The sequence below is a fragment of the Pelobates fuscus genome, chromosome 6, assembly GCF_036172605.1.
Source record: "Pelobates fuscus isolate aPelFus1 chromosome 6, aPelFus1.pri, whole genome shotgun sequence".
NCBI classification, from domain to species: Eukaryota; Metazoa; Chordata; class Amphibia; order Anura; family Pelobatidae; genus Pelobates; species Pelobates fuscus.
Genome location: NC_086322.1, coordinates 231,687,482 through 231,711,060, shown reverse-complemented (window position 1 = coordinate 231,711,060; position 23,579 = coordinate 231,687,482). Strand labels below are relative to the sequence as shown.

Genomic DNA, 23,579 nt, shown 5'->3' with positions numbered 1-23,579 from the left:
ACAGACAGGAGGCTCCTGCAAGGTCTAGCAAGCTATTAACAGTGCAGGAGATAAGACATTCTAAATAAAACAGACTGTACAATAAGGGAAGTATTAGGTCTCACTTTATAGGAAGTGTTAAGGAAGGCTGTGCACGTTACTTGCACACTTGTTACTAGCAGATATTGAGCAGTGAGTCTGCAATTGCATGCTCTATACACCACAACTGCTTCATTAAACTAAAGTTTTTATAGTACTATAGTGTCCCTTTAAGCTCCACCCTTTCTCCAGGTTGCCAAGGGCAGGCAAAATACATAAGAAAAAGTTATTCCTATTTTGTACTATGTTTTAAAAAGAAATAGATCAGAAATGAACAGATTCTGAAAGACGAGGAGAAAGGGGAGTCTGAGGTTATAGTGATTCTTTAATAGAACCTTGTGCACCACGCAACCTTCAGTAAGCACTGTCACAGTTTCTACACAAAATGAACGGAGGCCAAACATACTGCAGTATAGGCATGAAATCTATGCCTTGTATTCACAATCCAACACTTTAATTGGCATATAGTTAAAAGTGAAAAAGGAAACCACTAATATCTTTTCAATATATTACTGCTGTTTTGTTTTTCCAATCTTTGCAGGCACATTTAGTCTCTGGTGTCACCCCAAGTTCGAGGATCGCTGCCAGTCCGTGGTGGAGTTTATAAAACGTGCCATCATGCACTCTAAGAATGGAAAGTTCCTTTATTTCTTGAGGTCACGTGTGCCAGGTAAAACCCTCATTTGCACGTTTTGTTTTGGTTTTTTTCTTTACTATTTATATATCTTTTTTTTCTTCTTGAGCTGTACTTCCAGTTCCTCTTTGTGCAGCTATGCAGGTCACCTTGTGGTATATTCAATCACACTTTCTGATAGCTTCTATTGCATTGCCTTGTAGATGAACTGCATGTCTTTCCTGAGCCTCCTGGCTACCTGCATGGTTTTCCTCTTACTTTGTCATGTCCGTCACTTGGCTGATGGATTATATAGTTTGTGTCTGCCTGGCAGTCAGCTCATGTAAATTTCCTCACTATATTCACATAAAACGTCATAACCTGCTCTTTCCAAACTTCTAGTTTTTCCATTGTGCTGGACATAGGGTATTATAAAGGGTCCATGGTGGTTTAACCTATGCCAAGAAACATGTGCATGTTCATTTGTTTGGACTCCTAGGGGGGAGGAGGAGGAGGAGGAGGAGGAGGAGGAGGAGGAGGAGGGATATATGGTTTAATGCTTCTATTTAATAAGTAATGTAATATTCTGTTAAAGGAAAAACATTTCTCCTTTTTATTTGGGTTATGTTTTTGTCTCTACTTCATACTTCTGCATGCTTATTTTCCCGCTTGCTTTCTTTTAATGCCAATTTTTACTCCCTCTTAGGTCTCCCTCCCACCCCAGTTCAACTCTTGTACCCCGTCTCCCGCTTCAGCAATGTGAAGTCACTGCAGCATTTGTGCCGCTTCCGTATTCGGCAGCTGGTCCGGATTGACCACATTCCAGAACTTCCTCTTCCCAAGTGAGTGTCCATTCGTAATTTCTGCTTATTTATTTGTGCCTACTTCATGTCAAAACTGTATCCCGTTGATCAGGGATTTGGGTACCTTGTATCCCTCCATCTTCTGTAGACTGTGCCATGGCCAAGAAGGATGTTTAGAGTGGGCATTCAGTGGTTCAAGGGCAATCAAGGTAGCAATGTTTCAAGGCAGAGAGCAAGATTAAAGGAACGCTGTAATGGAAACATTTAAAAAAAAAACCACATTTTAGTAGATATAACCCCAATGAAAATGAGCATGCATTTAATTATGCATTTTTAAATTGGGGCTATATTTAAAGGAACACTATAGGGTCAGGAACACAAACATGTATTCCTAAACCTTTTAGTGTTAAAACCACCATTTAGGTGGCTTGCCTCCCCTTTAGCCCCCTTAAAAGGTAATAAAACTTAACTTATTTGTAGCGCAGTGCAAGTTTGCTGGCGGTGGCCCTTCCCTGATCCGCCTCCTTGCTGACCTCATCAAAATCTAGTATTTTTAGCCAATCCAATGCTTTCCCATGGGAATTGGCTGAAATCGGCAAGGAGGCGAGACACCAAAAGCCGACTTAACCAATCAGTACCTCCTTATAGCGATGCTTTGAATCAATGCATCTCTTCTTCAAATGTTTTTATACATTTTCAATAATAACACAATAATAAAAAAATAAATTGCTAATAACAGGGGAATAATTGTTACGAACATCATCCGATGCTATAAAATAGACACACACATACACATACATACACACACCCCAACTAAAAAGTAACGCCTTGTATAAAAAAATAAAAAAAATGTAAATGTCAATGCTCATATATATGAATCGTGTTATAATTTGTATATAGTGCTGTTTGGTTTGGTGTAGATCATACTTAAAAGCCAAAACAGCCTTTGACGTCCCTTTCCCAGCTCGTCCACTTTTGTCTCAGCGATTCTAAAAACACAGAGGGAGTCCTAAAGGCTAGTTGCCTTTGTCATGGATGGAATGGTGTCAGACTTCCAGTACCTAGTAATAGCTGAAGAAACTGAAATTAACAGATGACCTAACATAATGATTTTAACATTGGGTAAACCCTCTGGGAATTTCTTCAGGAGACACAACTCGGGTGTAATGTGTGGGATTTGATCTGTAATAAGGTGTATGAGTGTGTTTATATTGGCCCAATATGTTTTTAATAGTGTGCCTACTTGTCCGCACTTTCTCCAGCATACATTAGTAGGGAAAAAGGCTAACTTAAATAATTTGGAAGGAGTAAGGTACCATCTAAATATGAGTTTGTAATGGGATTCTACAAGCGCCACAGACTGCGTTATGCTCTGGAGCGCCAATAGAAGCCCATGCCACTCTTCAATAGTAAATTTCATATTCAGTTCTCTTTCCTACTTTGTCATATAGTCCAATTTTGGACCAGGTTCCGCAGCAAAATAAGAATATCACATTAAAATGGTTCGTCTACTGTCAGGTTCCGAGAGATACATATTTTCTAGATTAGACATGTTTACTTTATGTTCTCCAAGATCCCTATCCAAGACGTTAAAGTGTTCATTAGCAAATTTACCATTTGTCTATGCATAGGGGCAACAGAGGCGCCCAGGCCAAATTTGGCCTGTACCTGGTCAAAATTTAAAAAGGAATTGGACAAAAATAAATCATTAATATGTATGACAGTGGGAAAGCCAATATTCCATGTCTAAGTCCGGTAATGCAGACCGCAACACCGATAAGGGGGTAGCTCTGGACCAGGTAGTGGAAGGGTTAATCTTGGTGTATAACACTCCCCAAGCCTTAATAGTGGCTTTGGTGGCTGGATACATGTTAAATCAATGCATCTCTATGAGGAAAATTCAGCGTCTCCATGTAGAGTGTGGAGACGCTGCACAATGTGCAGCACTGCCCTAGGAGCCCCCTCCAATGGCCATCTGAGAAGTGGCTATGAAGATGTCCCTAGGGGGCAGTGTAAATACTGCCTTTTCTCTGAAAATACAGTGTTTGCATGAAAATGCCTGCAGGGAATGATTTTACTCACCAGAACAACTATATTAAGCTGTAGTTGTTCTGGTGACTATTATGTCCCTTTAAAATCATATTGCAAAAGCTGCATATTTGTAGACTGCAGCCTTTGCAAGGCGTTCCTTTTCTCCCCAGCCTAGACTTTCTGTCCCTGTTCAATAGCAGACTTCCCAGTGCAGCTCAAACGGGACACTCCAGGCACCCAGACCACTTCTGCTCATTGGAGTGGTCTGGGTGCCAACTCCCACTACTCCTAACCCTGCAAGTGTAATTATTGCAGTTTTTTATAAACTGCAATAATTACCTTGCAGGGTTAACTCCACCTCTAGTGGCTGTCTATTAGACAGCCACTAGAGGGAACTTCCTGCTCTATAGCACAGGAAACACGCTGTGTGAGGACCTCCAGCGTCGCTCAAATCCCCATAGGAAAGCATTGAAGTTTGTTTTCAATGCTTTCCTATGGGGAGACGTAATGCGCATGCGCGGCATTGCCGTGCATGCGCTTTAGGTCTCCTCGGCCGGTGGGCGGGATCAGTCTTGCCCAACGGCCGACGGAAGCACAGGGAGGAGCGGCGCGGAGGAGGAGACAGCGGCGAGGGACATCGCCGCTGCCTCAGGTAAGTGACTGAAGGGGTTTTCACCCCTTCAGTAACTGGGGATTGGTGGGTGGGAGGGAGAGAGACCCTCCAGTGCCAGGAAAACGGATAGTTTTCCTGGCACTGGAGTTTCCCTTTAAGTTTAGCTCCACAAAATCAGGACGTAACGTGACTGGCTGTCTGACAGCCAGGGGGTGTAACAAGATTAATTTATAAATGTGCCTATCTTTATTGAAGTCTACATTTTTGTAAAATTCATCAAAAAAGGACACACTTATCACACACACTTATCACACACAATTTCAACAAACTAAAGTGCTTGAGGCGTGTGGTGAGTGCATTTAATTCTGCCCACCTGTGAAACCAATTTGCTGTATGCATATGAAACGAAATATGTATTATAAATTGTTTCCAACAAGATGTGAGTGACAAAGTAAACTTCAGGTAAGTATTAGCATTTGATATATAGATTGGTGATTATTAGGTAATCTCCAAATTTCCACCTAAAGAAAATGTGGGGAACTAATATTATTTGTGCATTGTGTGGCTACCCAAGACCTCATAATAAATGGGAACGGTTCAGAATAGACTTCTCAGTCTTCCCTTATGGGCAGGGGGTGATTAAAAAAACAATCAATGAACCTTTATCAGGGTGAAACCACTATTTCTGCACTCCTTTCCCACCCAGTGTGAAGCAAGTGAGGGTGTGAAAAAAAAAAAAAGTGTGGTGTCCTCTGGTGTCAGACAGATTTGTTCACTAAGCCCCATGATTTAGTAAATGAAATGCATTTGGCAATATTTAGTGAAAAGTAGCCAATTTGGAGACATTTTCTAAATCAACTTACGGGTTGGTTATTTTTGCCTAAATTTTGCCATCCATATTTAATTTGCTATAGTTCAGCTTTGTGAATAACACTGAAAGCAAATACTACTCTGTGAGGATTTAATACACATGCACATTGTCTTGTCATTTTTGCTGCCTTCGTAACCTTGTCAGATATATTTAATCCACTATTTCTCCCTGTATGATTTAGTATTGGGTATCTTGTGAAACTAACTACATGTGTTGGCTGTACATCTGCAATAAAACTACTTTAACAGCATACTAGGCCCCAGATGGTAGTGTGAAATGCAGGGCTGACAAAATTAGTTACCTACACATTTTGATGTGGCGCAAAGAGGTTAAATTATGACGTGTGAGATTGGACATGTTTGTGGCCACAGACGAACAGTCAAAACAACCTTTACACGGGAGAAAAGCAAAGATGGTGGTGAAGAGAAAGGCTATTAAAACGGACTGTGCAGCTTTAGATGTTCTAAATCACTTTAGTGTTTGTGGCGTGTACACTGGTACCTAGCATATGCAGTTCCATGAGCTCAACCTGTACCGCATAAACTAGTACCGGTGTATGTACAGAGGTTACGCTTTGAGACATGTGTACATTTCCCTTCTAGAAGAAATTGTAGAAAGATGTTCTGCAGTCGATTAAAATAACAAAACTGCAAGAATTCAATGGACAAAAACATCTTAATTTTATATATATAACATTTCTGTTAGTTCTCACATAATTACGAAATCTCTAAATCCTCAGACAAAAAAAGGCCACCTCTGAGAAACACTCCCTCCTCCACTATTGTACATTGACATGACATGGTGGGTGTGTGAATGTGTGCAAACAAAACGTCACTCCTGTATAATTATTATTTCCAGATTCAACGCTAATTACCAGGCATGGCAAAACAGGGCTCCCGCTAAGTACTGTTTATGTGGCACTGGGAGGTCTGTGGTTTTATTTGGTAACAAGGAGTGCAGCATCGTGTCTGCTGTGAATTTGCAGCTTTGGAATTGTTCACCCCCTGTTGTTTTAAAAGCTCAGTTACAAGTGTTACAGCAGCATGATGTTAAAGGTCAGAACCTGTGCTGAGCAATGTGTGCTATTCACAGTGACCGTTATTGTTATGCTACCCTAATAGCTGGTAGTAAGAGAGGATCTATGTTATTTGTAAAGAACCAAAAAAATATATATATATATGCGATACTTGGTGAATTTTCTTCCCTTCATGTTTATAAAATGCTTAACTGTAATAGTTGAGATAGATATATTTATTCCAATGGAATAAATTGAACTTTGTTTTTTGTAGTGATATAATTTATAAGCAGGAGGTCCCTAGTGGCTGTGGCTTATTTTCAAGGCTTTAGTGATTCTTTCCTGGTTAAATCATTTGGGTTTGCTCACTAAACTAAGAATTTTGGAGAATTGCCAAGGGAATTGATATTAACTAAAAGTAATTGAACTAGTCTAGAATAAGCTCCAATTATACATTTTCTTTCAGTAATCAAGATTGAGACCCATCTCCCGCTACAGGAGAAAGCGAAGGACAGCGTGGCTGGCTATTGTGGGAGTCTCTGCTAAAGGGACGGGGGAATCCGTTTTTTTATTTATTTTTTTTCCCCTTGTCATAAAACTGTATATTCTATGTTTTCCTTGTAAATTGCTGCTGTTGCGACCAAGCTGTAGTTATTGGCAGAATGGAATTAGTTAGTGTATGATTTCTAATTGATTGTGATTAGAAAGTCTGCAAGTGGGAAAGTATTGTCAAAACCTACTGTACTTCAGAGGGAGAGACAGAAATCACAGTTTACAATGTTGACTGCAGTTAGATGCAAGACAAGTGAAATGTAAGTAAAAAGGAATTCCTGTTGCACTGAGTCAGCCAATGCTCGGAACTTACATTTTCAGCGTGGTATTATCTTGCCTAGTTGGAACCTATGTCCAAGATTCTCAAAAGGAATTGGCCAATATTATTACATAACCCTGAACTATCTGATTATCCCTCTGTGACAGCACGCAGACCTCGCAATTTACAAGATCAACTGGTTCGCAGCCATCTATCATCGCCCTCACCCGCCACAAATTGGCTAACGGACATCAAGGGAACCTACAAATGCGGTCATTGCAAGGCCTGCCAGATAATACTACCTTCGAAGTCAACCACATCTACACAAACTCACATCACCATAACAACAAATGCTCTGGTGAACTGCAGCACTACTAGAATTATTTATCTAATTACATGCAACTGTGGAATCCAATACATTGGAAAAAACTTTTCAGCAGTTCAGACGCAGAATCTTACAACACGTTGCGTCCATCAATAATACCGTTACACCAACCCCAGTGGCGAGACATATTCAGAACTTCCATGCTGGCAAATCTGAGTTTTTGAAATTTCAAGCAATTGAAAGACTATTCCCCAATCCCAGAAAGGGTGACTTCAATAAAGTTCTATTGCAAAAAGAATTGCAATGGATTTTTTCATTCAAGAACTTGGCTCCTCTTGGCCTAAATGAGGAATTCCATTTTACACCATTTATACATTAATGAGCTATCAACATTGGGCTCAGGTCTACTATCACTAATTATGACAATCATTCTTCAGCCATTACCCTAGTGTCTATGTTTTTAACTATCTAAATAATTATGACACTGCTTTCAAGATTGGCACCGTTCTAATGTCTCTTTCTCACTTTCTCCATTTGGAGTTTTTTTCACTGCATTAGCCTAGTATGCTTATTGATACACCATATGTCTATGGTTTCCACTTCTTTCTACCCTGTAAGACCTTATTATATTATATTGTATTATATTATATATATTCAGGTATACTGGCTAGTTTGTAACTAGGATCTACTACACAATGTTACATATGCTCTACCTAGTTACTGCTATAACCCCTATTCATCTGACTTTTCTTTCGCTAAGGGGACTACAGCATCTTTTTGAGCACTTTTGGTTACCGTACCAGTCTACCAAGCCCCCTCCCCCCGAACTCTGATACAGCCAATGAGTGTTGTGGGCAGGCTTTTTAAACTTCACTAGCCCGGGGAGTTAATTCCCCCTGATGAGCCTCTTATCCAGGCGAAATGCGCGTCGGGCGTACATAGGGTGTTACACACACGGTAGTGACACTTACCCGGCTTCTCTCTCCACTTAGAACGATTTAAAACTTCAATCTTATTTCCCTGCTGCCCCTTGGATATTATTAAGCGTTATCATACGGCTTTCCTGGGACGGTTTCGTTCTTGACGGCTAACAGCCGTTTTCAGCCGAGCGAGTAGTCGGATACTGACCAGGGTATCCTTAAGATCGTCAGCTTCTGACTTGGAGAATCCCTTCATAACAACCTGCTGATTCTAGAGCTACCTTACTCTATTCTCTCCTTTCTACACTCCTTCTTCTATACCTAGTGTCCATGAAGACACTATTCCACCTACTATTCATTCCTAGCCTTGCAATACTGTTAGGCTATCTAGTACACTAGGGGCTACGGGCACTGATGATTTCAGTTCCCGTCAACATTATTATATGAGTGGAGTGTAGGTGGGATTCTCTTGCCTGTATACACTTTGTTGATAACTGTGACCCCAACTTGTAGATCGTGCATTTGCACTGATCACTGACTCAGATATTATCAACCAATCTGCTTCCTGTTGGGCATTTGATATCGACTTTGTAAATATTAGGACTATACACACGCTATACTTTTCTGCAAGTGTCTGCGTGATCTTTTGAGTTGAGCCTGTATACACTTTGTTTATAACTGTGACCCCAACTTGTAGATCGGGCATTTGCACTGATCACTAACTCAGATATTCTCAACCAATCTGCTTCCTGTTGGGCATTTGATATCGTCTTTGTTAGTATTAGGACTAAACACACGCTATACTTTCCTGTAAGTGTCTGCGTGATCTATTGAGCTCAATTCTAAAACTGACCATCTATAACCAGAGAGACTGATCGTATTAGAATATTTACCTGTCTGCAGCCGTACTTGTTTTGTTGCACTATCTGTTATATACTGTTATATTTTCAACTCTGTAAGCTCACTTAACACTACTAGTGTTACATTGGTAGCTCAGTATTGACACATATTTGTTTTTGGATACATTTTGTGCGCTGTAATTTTCAGGTGATTACTCTCTCTCTACATAGGATGCAGTTTTCCTACCTACTTATCTAGGCATTAAGTACTTTTTATAGCCTAGTTTTATCCTACCTATTCCCCCCCCCTCTTATACTTTCTCTTCCCTTCCATTAACTACGGTCTCTCACACTGTACTAGACTGGTAGTTATGGTTAGGGTTGTGTGATTATTTATTTGTTTGTGCTCAATGTTTTATTTATTTTGACGTCTCTCTCCCTTTTTTTCTACCAATTCTATTAGGGTTACCCCCTTGTCTGTCCTCTTGGATAAACTATCATCTGGCCAACCCTTTTCTGTTCAGTTTTAGTGTATAGATCATTCCCCTGCAAATTCACTGTCATTTAGGAGTTAAATAACTTTGTTTCTGTTTATGCAGCCCTAGCCACACCTCCCCTGGCTATGATTGACAGAGCATGCATGAAAAAAAAAATGGTTTCACTTTCAAACAGATGTAATTTACCTTAAATAATTTTATCTCAATCTCTAAATTGAACTTTAATCACATACAGGAGACTCTTGCAGGGTCTAGCAAGCTATTAACATAGCAGGGGATAAGAAAATCTTAATTAAACAGAACTTGCAATAAAGAAAGCCTAAATAGGGCTCTCTTTACAGGAAGTGTTTATGGAAGGCTGTGCAAGTCACATGCTGGGAGGTGTGACTAGGGTTCATAAACAAAGGGATTTAACTCCTAAATGGCAGAGGATTGAGCAGTGAGGCTGCAGGGGCATGTTCTATACACCAAAACTGCTTCATTAAGCTAAAGTTGTTCAGGTAACTATAGTGTCCCTTTAAGACTTTGTAACGGGGTCATATAGAGGTGTCGCTCTTTGTTTATGTAATAAGCACAGTAAGTAATGTTTAGGCCATAAAATGCAACAGATTTAAAAAGAGAAGAATTCTAAGTCACATGTCAAGTGACATGGTGCATGTAAGGCAATCCACTAAACTGTTACTTTAGTTATTTACAAAAGGGAGAATTCAAAGTGTGTTTCCAATTTAAAGGATCACTATAGGGTCAGGAACACAAACATGTATGTATGCGCACAGCTCAGCCACTGACCGCACTAAATGATCTGAACAACAAAATAACCTGCATTAGGAGAGGGCATCCAATGAGGCATATAATAAGGATATCAAACCCTGTTTTTAAAGGATTACTATAGGGTCAGGAACACAAACCTGTATTCCTGACCCTATAGTGTTAAATGACCACTATAGTGCCAGGAAAACATACTAGTTTTCCTGGCACTATAGTGCCCTGAGGGTGCCCCCACCCTCAGGGTCCCCCTCCCGCCCGGCTCTGGAAAGGGGTAAAGGGGTAAAACTTACCTTTTTCCAGCGCTGGGCGGGGAGCTCTCCTCCTCCGTTCCGCTACGTCGGCTGAATGCGCACGCGCGGCAAGAGCTGCGCGCGCATTCAGCCGGTCGCATAGGAAAGCGTTTACAATGCTTTCCTATGGACGCTTGCGTGCTCTCTGTGATTTTCACAGTGAGAATCACGCAAGCGCCTCTAGCGGCTGTCAGTGAGACCTGGACCTGGCACCCAGACCACTTCATTAAGCTGAAGTGGTCTGGGTGTCTAGAGTGGTCCTTTAACCCCTTAAGGACCAAACTTCTGGAATAAAAGGGAATCATGACATGTCACACATGTCATGTGTCCTTAAGGGGTTAAAACCACCATCTAGCCCCCCCTGGGCCCCTCCTGCCTCCCTAAAAATAGCAAAATCTTACTGTAAGCCTGAAGCTGTAACTCTGCATTCTGAAGTGGTGGCCTGATCCAATCACAATGCTTACCCATAGGATTGGCTGAGACTGACAAGGGAGCAGATCGGGGCAGAGCCAGCATGATTCATACAGCCCTGGCCAATCAGCATCTCCTCATAGAGATGAATTGAATCAATTAATCTCTATGAGGAAAGTTCAGTGTCTGCATGCAGAGGGAGGAGATACTGAATGTTTGGCTGCATTTTAGGCAGCCATGACCCAGAAAGGATCTCTAACAGCTATCTGAGGAGTGGCCAGTGAGGTTATTACTAGGCTGAAATGTAAACACTGCATTTTTTCTGAAAAGACATTGTTTACAGCAAAAAGCCTGAAGGTAATGATTCTTCTCACCAGAACAAATTCAATAAGGTGTAGTTGTTCTGGTGACTATAGGCCAAAATATTCTCTGTCAGCAATGCTTCCAGTTAGGCTGTCTTAAATCTGAAATTTGAATTCTCACTTTAGGGAATAACCCTGTTTGTCTTGAACAGTTGTGGATGTAAGTATTATGGGAAGTGTAACTCCATCATCCTTGGCAAACAGAGCAGGACATTGTTAGAGTAACGTGCTAAACACCATAACAACTTAATCGGAATTATGTTGTTTTGGTGCCAGGAGGTCACTGGCCCTGGCTTGTTAACAAATGGTTTAACCCTAAAGTCTTCTGTCTAGTGCTATTCTTCTCTGCTTCCTCCACTTCCGTTTGAGTTGAGGCTTGAAGCCGCACTCTTTGGGCCAGGCACCTCTAATAGGCTTAGAGCGTCAGCTGGCGCTCTGAGCATATTAGTAGCTCCCCATTCACAAAAAAGCTTGAGAAAACTACATACATTTCTCAAGTTATTTTGTGAATGGGAATATAATTAATAGGCTGATGCTTTAAACCAGCGGTACCTAGTCTGATGCTTCCTGTTTGAAGCCTTGGATTTAAATGGATGTGGAGGGGGAGAGTTAAACGGTGCTGGAAAGAAGACTATGGGATTATACAGTTAATAAACAATTTAACTCATGAAGGTAAGCCAGAGCCAGGAACCTCCTGGTACAATAACATTACTACAAGCTGAGTGTTCCTTTAATACAAAGGAAATAAACGAAGGTATACAACCACCCCTGATGATTTCACTGTAATGTACACAGTGATTCTGTGTCACAACCACACTGCTACACATTGTGGTTTATATTTACGCAATAAATTATTTTTAGTTAACATATAAGCACATTTACTAGCACTGTTGGTTATCACATAACTTGCATTTTTATGTAAATTCTAAAGGAACAGTGTAAGTGCCCAAACCATCTTACTGTTCTAGGTTTTTTTTTTTTTTTCATTCTCCATTTTTTGTGGTGCAAGGCATAACAATTCATGGTACACACATATTTCATAGGAATAGTAATGCTGAGAGTAAGGTGTGTACACCGCATGTGAAGTCAGAAATACTGCACTTTTTGTATTTTAAAGAGTTAGGTAAAACTGCAGGAGCACGATCTATTGCCAATTAAGAGTTAAAAGTAAAAAAGAGAAAACTGTAACATAGAACTGTGGGTGCAAGGTGTGTACTGTAGTAGGTTTTATGTATTAATATTTAAATCGTGTTCCTACATCTAAAGCAAAAAAATGTACACTGTAACATTTACAATACATATTTATTAGTGATGTTAATGTGTTCCTTTAACATAGCCATTAGGTGTAAGATTTGTATTTATGTAACAGTTTAGCATAAAGTAGACGCCATCTGAGTCTAGTATTATAGCTCTCTGTTTTAGATAGACATTGGTAACTACATTTCTCTTGACTCAGTGAACTAAAATCAAAAGGAATTATTTTTAACAGGATGTTTATAGGCTGGCTAGGGGTAATGGGAAATGTAGTTTGCAAACACCAAGGGTTAGCTATCACTTTTCTTAGCTTCACATTAACATCTCTTGTAAGTATCAAATGTCTTTTGATTGTAGTTTAGAAGAGTTTCTTTAGGTTGTTTTACTAGTAGCTATAATAATCCAGAAGCAAGCAAAATGTATACAGATTAGACATTATCTCACTTCAAGCACGGCCACTACTGCTGGCCTTTTGGGCTCAAATTAAACACCTCTCCTTGAGCTTTCCTCAGACTCACTGATCCTTTTTGTGTATTCACAGGCCTCTCATCTCATACTTGCGGAAGTTCTATTACTATGACCCACAGGAGGAAATTTACCTTTGTCTGAAAGAAGCTCGACGTGTTCCCAAAACGGAGTTTGGGAATGAGAGCTCCACGTAGCAAGAGTCTTTTATCTTCTTTCTAAATGCTAGAGCTGGGTAACCAGGTAAGCCCAATTTATCTACCCCATCACAAAACACCTTGCCTCCATGATCTCTTCAATGATTTGATGTGGCCATGGTGGTGGGAATCTGTGCAGCATTCCTGCTTGAAACACTGCACATACAAAGCAATGTGCACATTTGTTCAGGGGAGCTAATTACACCCTGGTGCATTATTTTGTCAACCCGGAACTCTGTTCCAAACTGCCATATGTCAATTCTGTGCAAAAAAAATATGTCCGTTGTCAGCATGCACTCCCCGCTGGCAATGGACATACTGAGCATTTTCCTTCCCTCCCCTACTGGCTTTATTCCTCCCCACCTACCTATACCCTAATAGTGCTCATATTTTATTTTATTTTATTTTATTTTAAAGGACCACTATAGGCACCCAGACCACTTCAGCTTAATGAAGTGTTCTGGGTGCCTGGTCCCTCTAGGATTAACCCTTTTTTCTATAATCATAGCAGTTTCAGAGAAACTGCTATGTTTATATTAGGGTTAATCCAGCCTCTAGTGGCTGTCTCATTGACAGCCGCTAGAGGCGCTTGCATGCTTCTCACTGTGAAAATCACAGTGAGAAGACGCCAGCGTCCATAGGAAAGCATTGTAAATGCTTTCCTATGAGACTGGCTGAATGTGCGCGCGGCTCTTGCCGCGCATGTGCATTCAGCCGAAGAGGAGGAGAGCTCCCCGCCTGGCGCTAGAGAAAGAGGTAAGTTTAACCCCATCCTCTCCATCCAGCCCGGCGGGTGGGGGCACCCTCAGGGCACGAGTGTTTTCCTGGCACTATAGTGGTCCTCTAAACTCTATTTCCAACTATCCCTTGCAATTTTTTTCCTCACTCATTCCCTGCCTTCCAACGCCAGCTCAGATTGCATGCATCCGTTTTGAGCTGGCGAAATGGTCTAATCAAAGGCATTTCTATGAGAAGCCATTGATTGGACTTCAAAATGACCTTGCTGACGTCGCAGGGAGGCATGTAAAACAGAGCCAGAAGCCTTCACCCAGTGCTGGATACCAGGTAAGTTTAAAAAATAAAATATTTATTTTGCAATTTTACTGGAAATATTAGGGGAGTGGAGCTAATTAAAAGTACCCAATAGGGCATTTTAAATAGAAAATACCCCAGTCCCCTAAAAATGAATTGGAGGGTAACCTTTTAACTGTTTGAATTAGGCAGCGGGGATGGCAGGTATTCGCTATCACTATGTGGTAGAGAGTATCATTATAGATCAAATCGACTGAACTGGGAGCTTAAATTAAGCAAATGTTAAAGGACCACTTTAAACACCATAACCAGTACTCTAAACACCGTAACTGAGTTGTTTTGGTGCCAGGAGTGACCTGGTTCTCAACGTATTGTGAGTGGTCAAACCATTTTAGATGGGTTTGACTTCTTACATGGGGTCTGCCGCTATCTTCCTTATTTCTGCTTCCTGTTAAGGAGCTTCTTTTAGATTTTCAGAGCTAAGCTATGCAGTGCATGGCTAGTTCACTGGTTGGGAACGTCAGCTCATCACTTTTACGCTGGGCTTAGCTGAGTCAGAGAGCTTCTGGGAAGAGTGAAGGCTGTAGTAGAAGCAAGTAGCAAATCTGGTGGACCCTTTGTAATTAGTCAAACTGTTCTCAAACGGTTTGACTACTTAGTTTTGGGGGCTACAGGCCATTCTTGCACTGTTGTGGTTATGGTGCTTGGAGTCTTGCCTTAAGAATCCTTGTTTGCTTCTTTTTGGTGTTTACTATGCCGTTTTAGCTCATTTTTATCAACAGGCTGGAACTTTTATGTACGGGAATTCCGTTGACTTAGGTCAATAAAATCACGTTTCTCTTTCAGGTAAATGTTGGCTTTGTAATGCCCTGGTGTGACTACTGATGTATCTCTGTCTGGAACCCTGAGATATAGGGCGAGGAAAAGGCCAAAGGTATCTGAGCAATGCAGCATTTCAGTCTGTCCACATCCTCCTCACCAGGCTCCTCTTTCTAAAGAGTGAAAATAACAAGCCTACAGAGTTTTCTTTGAAATGTATTTGGGTGCTGTATACTACCAATCACCCCACATCCTGTAGATCCCCTGCCGGCTTTGACATGTAGGTGGCGCAGCTCTGCCAGCACCTTCCGTATGTCACAGTATTCCTGGAAATACCTGGCAAAACTGATGAACATTAACGTTTAAAGTGTTGGACTTCTAATTTACTGAATATCTTGTACGTTGGACTATTTTGATTTACAGGTCACCAGTTCTCTCTAAGTTGGGCTGTGCACCCAGTTAGATTTCCTGTAGTGTCCCATTGTACAAGGTAAGATGCACTGAGCTTATTCATCTCAATGATCTGTATCTGGAAGTGAAAGGGTTCAAGGCGAAATCCTCTCAGCCTAGTGTGCCTGCCCCGTTGAGCACGGATTAAACTACTGATACATGCCCCTGTCATACGTGATGGGGGGAGGGCAGCTTTTCTGCATTAAGCTACTGATTTGAACTCTGTAATCTCACACTTTGATGGAGATGATCGTCCTTCCTTCTCTCTCCAACCCACCCCCTCCTTACCCAGGGATACCTACCAAGAATAAGGTTACCTGGCCTTTTAAAACACTGGAAGCATTCCTTGTCAGATCACTGGAGCTGAATGCAGCCATCTGTAATTACAAGTTTAGGCAGGACTGACTTTTGCAACCATCATGTGAAAGTCACATGAACTGGAGACAGACTCACACTGCCCTGCATCTGGAGGAAACCCCCATCATTTAAATGAATTGTAACAAAATCTGCTGTAAATGATTCCCCCCCCCCCCACACTTTTCTTTTTGAAGAAAAAAAATAAAAGCGAGATGGGGGTGTGAGGGGTCGCACGAACATTTCCTGCTGCCGAGAAAGAAAGGAATCATTTCATTTAACTGGAAAAACAAAATACGAGGAAACTATCTTGTTGCTCTCCAGCACAATCCTGTCCATCCTTTATCCTTTATTTCCCCATTCCCCTGCATTCATGATTTTGTGTATATTTGTTTCCTCCTCTTAATTTATTGAAAAATAGTCTGTGTTTAATTTATTTTGCAAACCCCATTGCCTCTTGATTGTATCTTTCCGCTGCTTGTGGGTTTTTAATATATAAAAAGAGACATTGGCTCTTTGGGGGTGGGGGGCTATGTCCTGTATGAGTGTGTATGATACCCCTTTTCCTGTTATGACTGGGAGGGGCTGAGATGTTTGATGTGTCCTTAAAGTCTTGATTGTAAATAATGTGTTATAGGCATGAGAGGGACACATCCTGTAGTGTGATTTTTATTTTTAAAGCATATATATTTTTGACTCCCAAGGATTATTTCTTTGTAGACCTTGAATAGGAAATAATGGGAAATTGTTTTGTGTCAGTGATCTGTCTTTCTACTTTGTCTCTTCTCTTACCCCTTTTAAAACCATCAGAAATAAAAGCACTCGCCCTCTCTCCGCCCCATGTACTATGTAGGTGCTTGTGGATCTACACTGTTATTTTTTTGTTTGTTTTTCTTTTTTTTCTTTGACGTTTTAAGGAGAGATGGAGAGTGGGTTTAAAATAAACAATTTAGAAATAACAGCACTGAGTGTAACTTGTGTCAAGATTTCTTTAATTCAGATTATGGTTTTATGAACAGTTTTTGTTCTTTTTAAAATTACTCTGGATTTATCTGAATTATTTGGTGCTTTAAAAAAAAAAAAAAAAAAAAAAGTAATTGAGAAAATCTCCTTTTGCTGTATAAACATAAACATAAAGTAAGCATGTCCCATTATTGCAATGTAATTTAACCCCTTAAGGACCAAACTTCTGGAATAAAAGGGAATTATGACGTGTCAGACATGTCATGTGTCCTTAAGGGGTTAAAGAAACACACTAGTTGAAAAAAATAGTAATCTTTTCCTTAGATGTTTTTTTTTTTTTTTTTTTTAAGATTACTTGGCCCCTTTGTGTTTGTTTTTGTGGTGTTTTCAAGAATCATTAAAATAACCCGTAATCCATTCCTGGGACATACTACTTACTGCAGCTCCATCCTGCTGTGATGAAGTCATGAAGACTGGTTGCGATTAATTAGTCCAATGCTCCTACTAGAGAAACATTGAGTCCATCACTTTTCATAGAGAAGCACTGGCTGTGCCTAAAGTGAAACTGATTCAGTAACCAAATCTCTGCTAGATCAAAACTATGCATGGCTGTTTATCTGACCACAGCCAGTAGGCATAAAAAAGTTTAAACAGTGCTGGCACGGTTTTCACTTGCAAGGGTGTAGGGGAATATCTATGACTCCAAACCACTCAAGATTAATTGATTTTAGTGTTTAGAGTGCCTCTTCAACTTTTTTGAGGTTGATCATATATTTCAGAAAGTCCTGTTGGGGCAGACCCCATTAACCACTTCACTACCTAAATCCGTTATAACTGGTTTTATTTCCATGTATTTTGCAGAATAAAAAAATCTGGTCCATAAAGCTTCATTTATACTTTAGTTATGATTACCAGCCTGTAGAGGAACACATTTCTGTCAGAAGCCACTAGTCACTGATATGTCTGTAAATTTGCTGAAAATATAAGCTCACCCCCTGCTTTCAAACAGTAGAGGAAGTTCCAACGTGTAATATTATTCCTACAGTCAGAGAGAACTGAATGTACTTTACCATTTCACTGACAGCATCACATTAGCATTCCAGAGATTGATCTTGATTGCTGTTGCTGTTTTAAATAGTTGTATTTTAGAAATATATGATGTAACTGCCTTTACTGTGTATGGGTATAATGCTCAAACTCAAAAATTATTTTTAGATTTTGTTTCCATTTCAAGTAAGCTTTACTACTAGTAATGCACTATCTGTGCATAGTCTTGGTGAATGCAGTTGTGTGTTTGTGTGTAGATTGAATGCAGGGGGGTGTTTGTAGTAATGGTATTTTAGAGGAATGTGTTTGTAGTGTTTGAATGCATGACAGACATGTGCATACACTCAGATACACACAGGTACTTATACACTCAGACACAAACATATATAACAATTAATAGTTTTAGTCACTTTCCTAAAAATATTAAGGACACAGTGCCAATAAAATATTAAGAGCACAACGCAGGTTGTCTATAATAAAAAATGGTAGTCTGGTACTAGAATGTGAATATGATTAGCTCAAAACTGGAAATGAGAGAGGTCACCAATCCTCTCTATAGAAATATGTATAGGCATATCATTAGAAATGAAATGTTCCAGGAGCTAATAAAAAAATAATAAAAAAAATAGCAGTAGTTAATTCAAAGATATACATCAATATAGATATCTCAAATTGTATTAAAATAAGTCCATATAGAAAGTCCTTAATAAAAGCCAATAAAGTGCTGTTGCAGAATAAATTGTGAATATGTAGATCAATAGTCCACAAACTGTAACAGGAGGGAGAATCACACCTCACTATGTATATGGGCAGTACACAGTTAGGGAGCCCTCCTGAAAGCCACTCTAATTTACTGTTGCCAGTAACGATAAATAAAATAAATAAACAAAAAAACAATTAGAAAAAAGAAAATGATTACAGAAAAGGGAAGAAGCAACACAGTACCTAGGAAAAATTGCTTGTTAAAAAAATCAATATAAAAAAGGGGGAAAATGCTTCTTAGAAAAAAATTCAAGTCTTTAATGAAATATTAGTAAAACAAGTTCAGAGAATAAAAATATAGTATAAAATATAAATTGTGCGTAAAATAGTACCAGCAGGATGCTCAATATAACTCTTAGAGAGATCATTTCCCCTCTTTCTTTTCTTTTTTTTTTTATATTGATTTTTAACAAGCAGTTTATCCAAGGTACTGTGTTGCTTCTTCCCTTTTCTGTAATCATTCTTTCCTTTTTTCTAATTTTTTTGTTGTTTATTTATTTTATTTATAGTTACTGGCAACAGTAAATTAGAGTGGCTTTCAGGAGGGCTCCCTAACTGTGTACTGCCCATATACATAGTGAGGTGTGATTCTCCCTCCTGTTACAGTTTGTGGACTATTGATCTACATATTCACAATTTATTCTGCAACAGCACTTTATTGGCTTTTATTAAGGACTTTCTATATGGACTTATTTTAATACAATTTGAGATATCTATATTGATGTATATCTTTGAATTAACTACTGCTATTTATGGGATTTTTTTTTTATTAGCTCCTGAACATTTCATTTCTAATGATATACCTATACATTAGTCACTTTTTTTTTTTTTTTTTTTTTTTTTTTTTTAACCTTTTGACTGTTTGAGGGTGGATTCCCTGGGTTCTAGTGGGAGTTGGATGGCCAAGGTTGATGTTAGTCTGAGGTTCTATGCTTCCTTCCTGTGTGTGTACCTGCTTCTGCCTCACCGATAGACTTGTCAAGGTAGGATGAAAATACCTGAACTCACTTCCTCCGAGTAGGCTGTGGGAGGAAACGAACGCTGTGATCCCTACCATGGGCCATATGATTAACAGCCCTGGTCTAAAGCTTTTAATTTCCCAAATATTTTATAAAGACTGAACAAATAAGTAAAAAATGAATAGTGTAAATTTACATAATGTGTACATTTGTCTGCAAATCAATATATACACTATTTGCTGTTATGTTAATATGCTATTATGTATTCATTGTAATGCAAATATTTTTTATGAAAAGTGCTTGTTAGTGAAAGTGAACTATATAAGCACCATTTTTTAACCAGCCTGCTGCTTTTGAGTTGGATAACACGCTGATATACACGTGATATAACAAATACCATGGCCATGGATATCTGTTCAGCTGTTCTATTGAGTAAATATTATGGGAATTTTGAGCTAAAGGACAGCAATTGCCAATGGAATCACGTGTGTATAGTATGGGTGGTACCACAAGGTGACTTGTATAACATTAACCCCTTAAGGACACGTGACATGTCATGATTCCCTTTTATTCCAGAAGTTTGGTTCTTAAGGGGTTAAACAAATGCTAAATTATATAAAACACAAATTATATAATGCTTAAAACAAACATATACAACTTTACAATAAACAATTTAGTGAAAGCTTGCTACAGTCTATTACTGAAACTGTAGCCATATGGACCTTTTTACTATAACAATGATAAAGGGCAAGATTGGTTGAACTGTCTCTTTAAATATTCGCCCAATACTTGCATTCCAAAAATTTATCCAAACCCTTTAAAGGATTGTGAAGAGGGGATATATTCAGGACAGATGAGTTACATTTTGTTACAAAAGGCACAAGGTTCTGCCAAAGGTAAAGTAACATCCTAAACCGTTCTGTGCAAACATTTTCAGTTAGTAAAAATTAAAAGTACAAAGTATAGGTTTATACATATTTAAAGGAACAGTATAGTCACCTAAATAATTTTAGCTTAATGAAGCAGTTTTATTGTATAGATCGTGCCTCTCATGTTTTTCTGCTCAAGTTACTGCAATTTAGGAGTTAAATCACTGTTTCTGTTTATGCAGCCCTTGCCACACCTCCCCTGGCTATGATGACACAGCCTGCTTGAAAAAAGAAAAAAAAAATGGTTTCACTTTCAATCAGATGTAATTTACCCTAAAATTTTTTATCTCTTGCTCTGTAACTTGAACTTTAATCACATACAGGAGGCTCTTGCAGGGTCTAGCAAGCTATTAACATAAGAAAATCTAAATTAAACAGCACTTGCAGTCAGGAAAGGATAAACGTTAGATGACTCTTTACAGAATGTGTTTAGGAACACTATGTAAGTCACACGCATGGAGGTGTGACTAGGGTTCATAAACAAAAGATTTAACTCCTAAATGGCAGCGGATTTGGGCAGTGAGGCTGCAGGGGCATGTTCTGTACACCAAAACTGCTTCATTTAAGCTAAAGTTGTTTTGGTGACTATAGTGTCCCTTTAATTGGCTAGAGCACCAGCTGCAGTACCTCTTATTTGTACAGTGCATAAGTTACAGTATCTTTTACAGTCGTGCTAAAACATTTGCATATCCTTGCACAATTGGTAATATATGTACAATTTTTAAAGAAAACAGTGAGCAGGCAATACATTTTTTATTTCGTATGGGATTTATATTCAACTTTAGGTTATAACATAATGGCTCAATCATAAAAAAAAAAACATGAAATAAACCATGTTTAACCCCTTAAGGATACATGACATGTCATGATTCCCTTTTATTACAGAAGTTTTGTCCTTAAGGGGTTAAAGTCTGCATACCCTTAATTCTTAAAGGAACACAAACAGGTATTCCTGACGCTATAGTGTTTAACCTATGCTGTCCCCGCCCTCTTGGTGACATAATCAGAATTGTTGAGTTTTAGCCATAGAGAAAGCATTGAATTGGCTGAAATCAGCAAGGAGGCGTGATGGGGGCCGTTTTAGCCAGTCAGCACCTCCTCATAGAGATGCATTCAAATAATGCAGGTCTATGAGGAAAATTCAGTGTACCCATGCAGAGCATGGAGACGCTGAACGACAGTGCTGCCTGCTGTGCAGCACTGCCCCAGGAAGCACCTCCAGTGGCCATATGAGAAGTGACCACCTGGAGGTGTCCCTGTGTGGGATTGTAAACACTGCCTTTTCACTGAAATGGCAGTGTTTGCATTAAAATGCCTAAAGGCGATGATTATACTCACCAGAACAATTACATTAAGCTGTAGTTGTTCTGGTGACTATAGTGCCCCCTTAATACTGTGTATTGCCCACTTTAGCATCAATGACCGTGTGCAGTCTTTTGTAATTGTTATCTATGAGGCCCCTAATTCTTGCAGGTGGTATAGCTGCCCATTCGTCTTGGCAAAATGCATCAGCCGCACCTATGAGATCTCCCCAGAGTGGCTCGATGATATTAAGGTCAGGAGACTGTGACGGCCACTCCAGAACCTTCACCTTTTTTTGCTGTAACTACTGGAGAGTCAACTTGGCCATGTGCTAAGGGTCATTGTCATGCTGTAAAGTCCAAGAGCGTCCCATGCGCAGCCTATGTGCAGAAGAATTTAAATAGTCTGCCAGTATTTTCTGATAACATGCTGCATTCATCTTGCCAACAATTTTCACAAAATGCCCCATGTCTTTAGAGCTCACACCCCCTCCAAAAGATCAGTGAGCCACCACGCAACACAGTGAGGATGGCATTCTTTCCATTGTAGGCCTTGTTGACCCCTCTCCAAACATAGCATTTATGGTTGTTACTATAAAGCTCTATTTTGGTCTCATCACTTTAAATTACAGTGTGCCAGAAGCTGTGAGGTGTGTCAAGGTGTTGGGCATATTGTAACCGGGCTTTTTTGTGGCATTGGCGCAGTAAAGGCTTCTTTCTGCCAACACGACCATGCCGCTCATTTTTGTTCAAGGATTGTCATAGTGTGCTCCTTAAAACAACCACACCAGCCTGTATTTCTCCTGAGGTTACCTGTGGGTTTTTGTTTGTATCCTGAATAGTTCTCATGGAAGTTGTGGCTGAAATCTTTCTTGGTCTACATGACCTTTGCTTGGCAGCAAGAGATCCCCACATTTTCCACATCTTAATAAGAGATTGAACAGTACTGACTGGCATTTTCAAGGTTTTGGATATCTTTATATATCCTTTTCCATCTTTATCACGTTCCATTACCTTGTTACGCAGTTCTTTTCTGTTCCTCATGGCTCAGTATCTAGCCTGCTCAGTGCATCGTGAGCGTTAACAAACTCATTGACTATTTATACACAGACACTAATTGCAATTTAAAAAGCCACAGGTGTGGGAAATTAACCGTTAATTGCTATTTTAACTTGTGTGTTTCACCATGTGTGTCTGTAACAAGGCCAAACATTCAAGGGTATGTAAACTTTTGATCAGCGCCGTTTGGGTGATTTCTGTTATCATTATGGTTTGAAAAGGAGCCAAATAACTATGTGATGATAAACGGCTTCATATGATCACCATCCTTCAATAAAATAATTTTGTTTGCATGATCCGTCATTTTCAAACTCAATGCCAAAATGTCACAATTTTTGCTAGGGTATGCAAACTTTTGAGCACAAATGTATCCGTGCAAACCACAGGGTTGCAGTTTTTACACTTCCAAGGTTAACTAAATAAGTACCAGTGAGGTGAGCAATGACAAAACCTATGCCACAGAACATACTTAAAGGGAAACTATAGTGCCAGAAAAACAAACTACTTTTTCCTGGCACTATAGCTTTCCCCTCTGTTTTTTGTTGCGGGCACATATAACATTATAACTAAGTTTTGGGAGATTAATCATAGGTAATTTCATGAAGGAACAACAAGTAAAAATAGTGGAATTATATTTTCAAAATGGCCGTTTCATTATTTTGACATAAAGAGAAAATAATCCTGTTATGTGGTTTTAACAGGTTGGGGCCACTGCCCATACAGCCATGGTCACAATGGACC

The 23,579-nt window shown here is 39.6% G+C and overlaps 1 protein-coding gene across 2 annotated transcripts in view; it reads left to right on the top strand.

Annotated features, from left to right (window-relative positions):
• SOCS7 (suppressor of cytokine signaling 7) overlaps positions 1–16,787 on the top strand; it is a 57,842-nt gene extending 41,055 nt beyond the window's left edge. For both annotated transcript variants that reach the window (XM_063458831.1, XM_063458830.1), the window contains 4 exons: positions 620–748; positions 1,398–1,533; positions 13,043–13,209; positions 15,042–16,787. In XM_063458831.1, coding sequence (XP_063314901.1) covers positions 620–748; positions 1,398–1,533; positions 13,043–13,163 — 386 coding nt within the window. In that variant the 3' untranslated portion in view covers positions 13,164–13,209; positions 15,042–16,787. The remainder of the gene's footprint in view (positions 1–619; positions 749–1,397; positions 1,534–13,042; positions 13,210–15,041) is intronic.
• Positions 16,788–23,579: the final 6,792 nt, after the last annotated feature.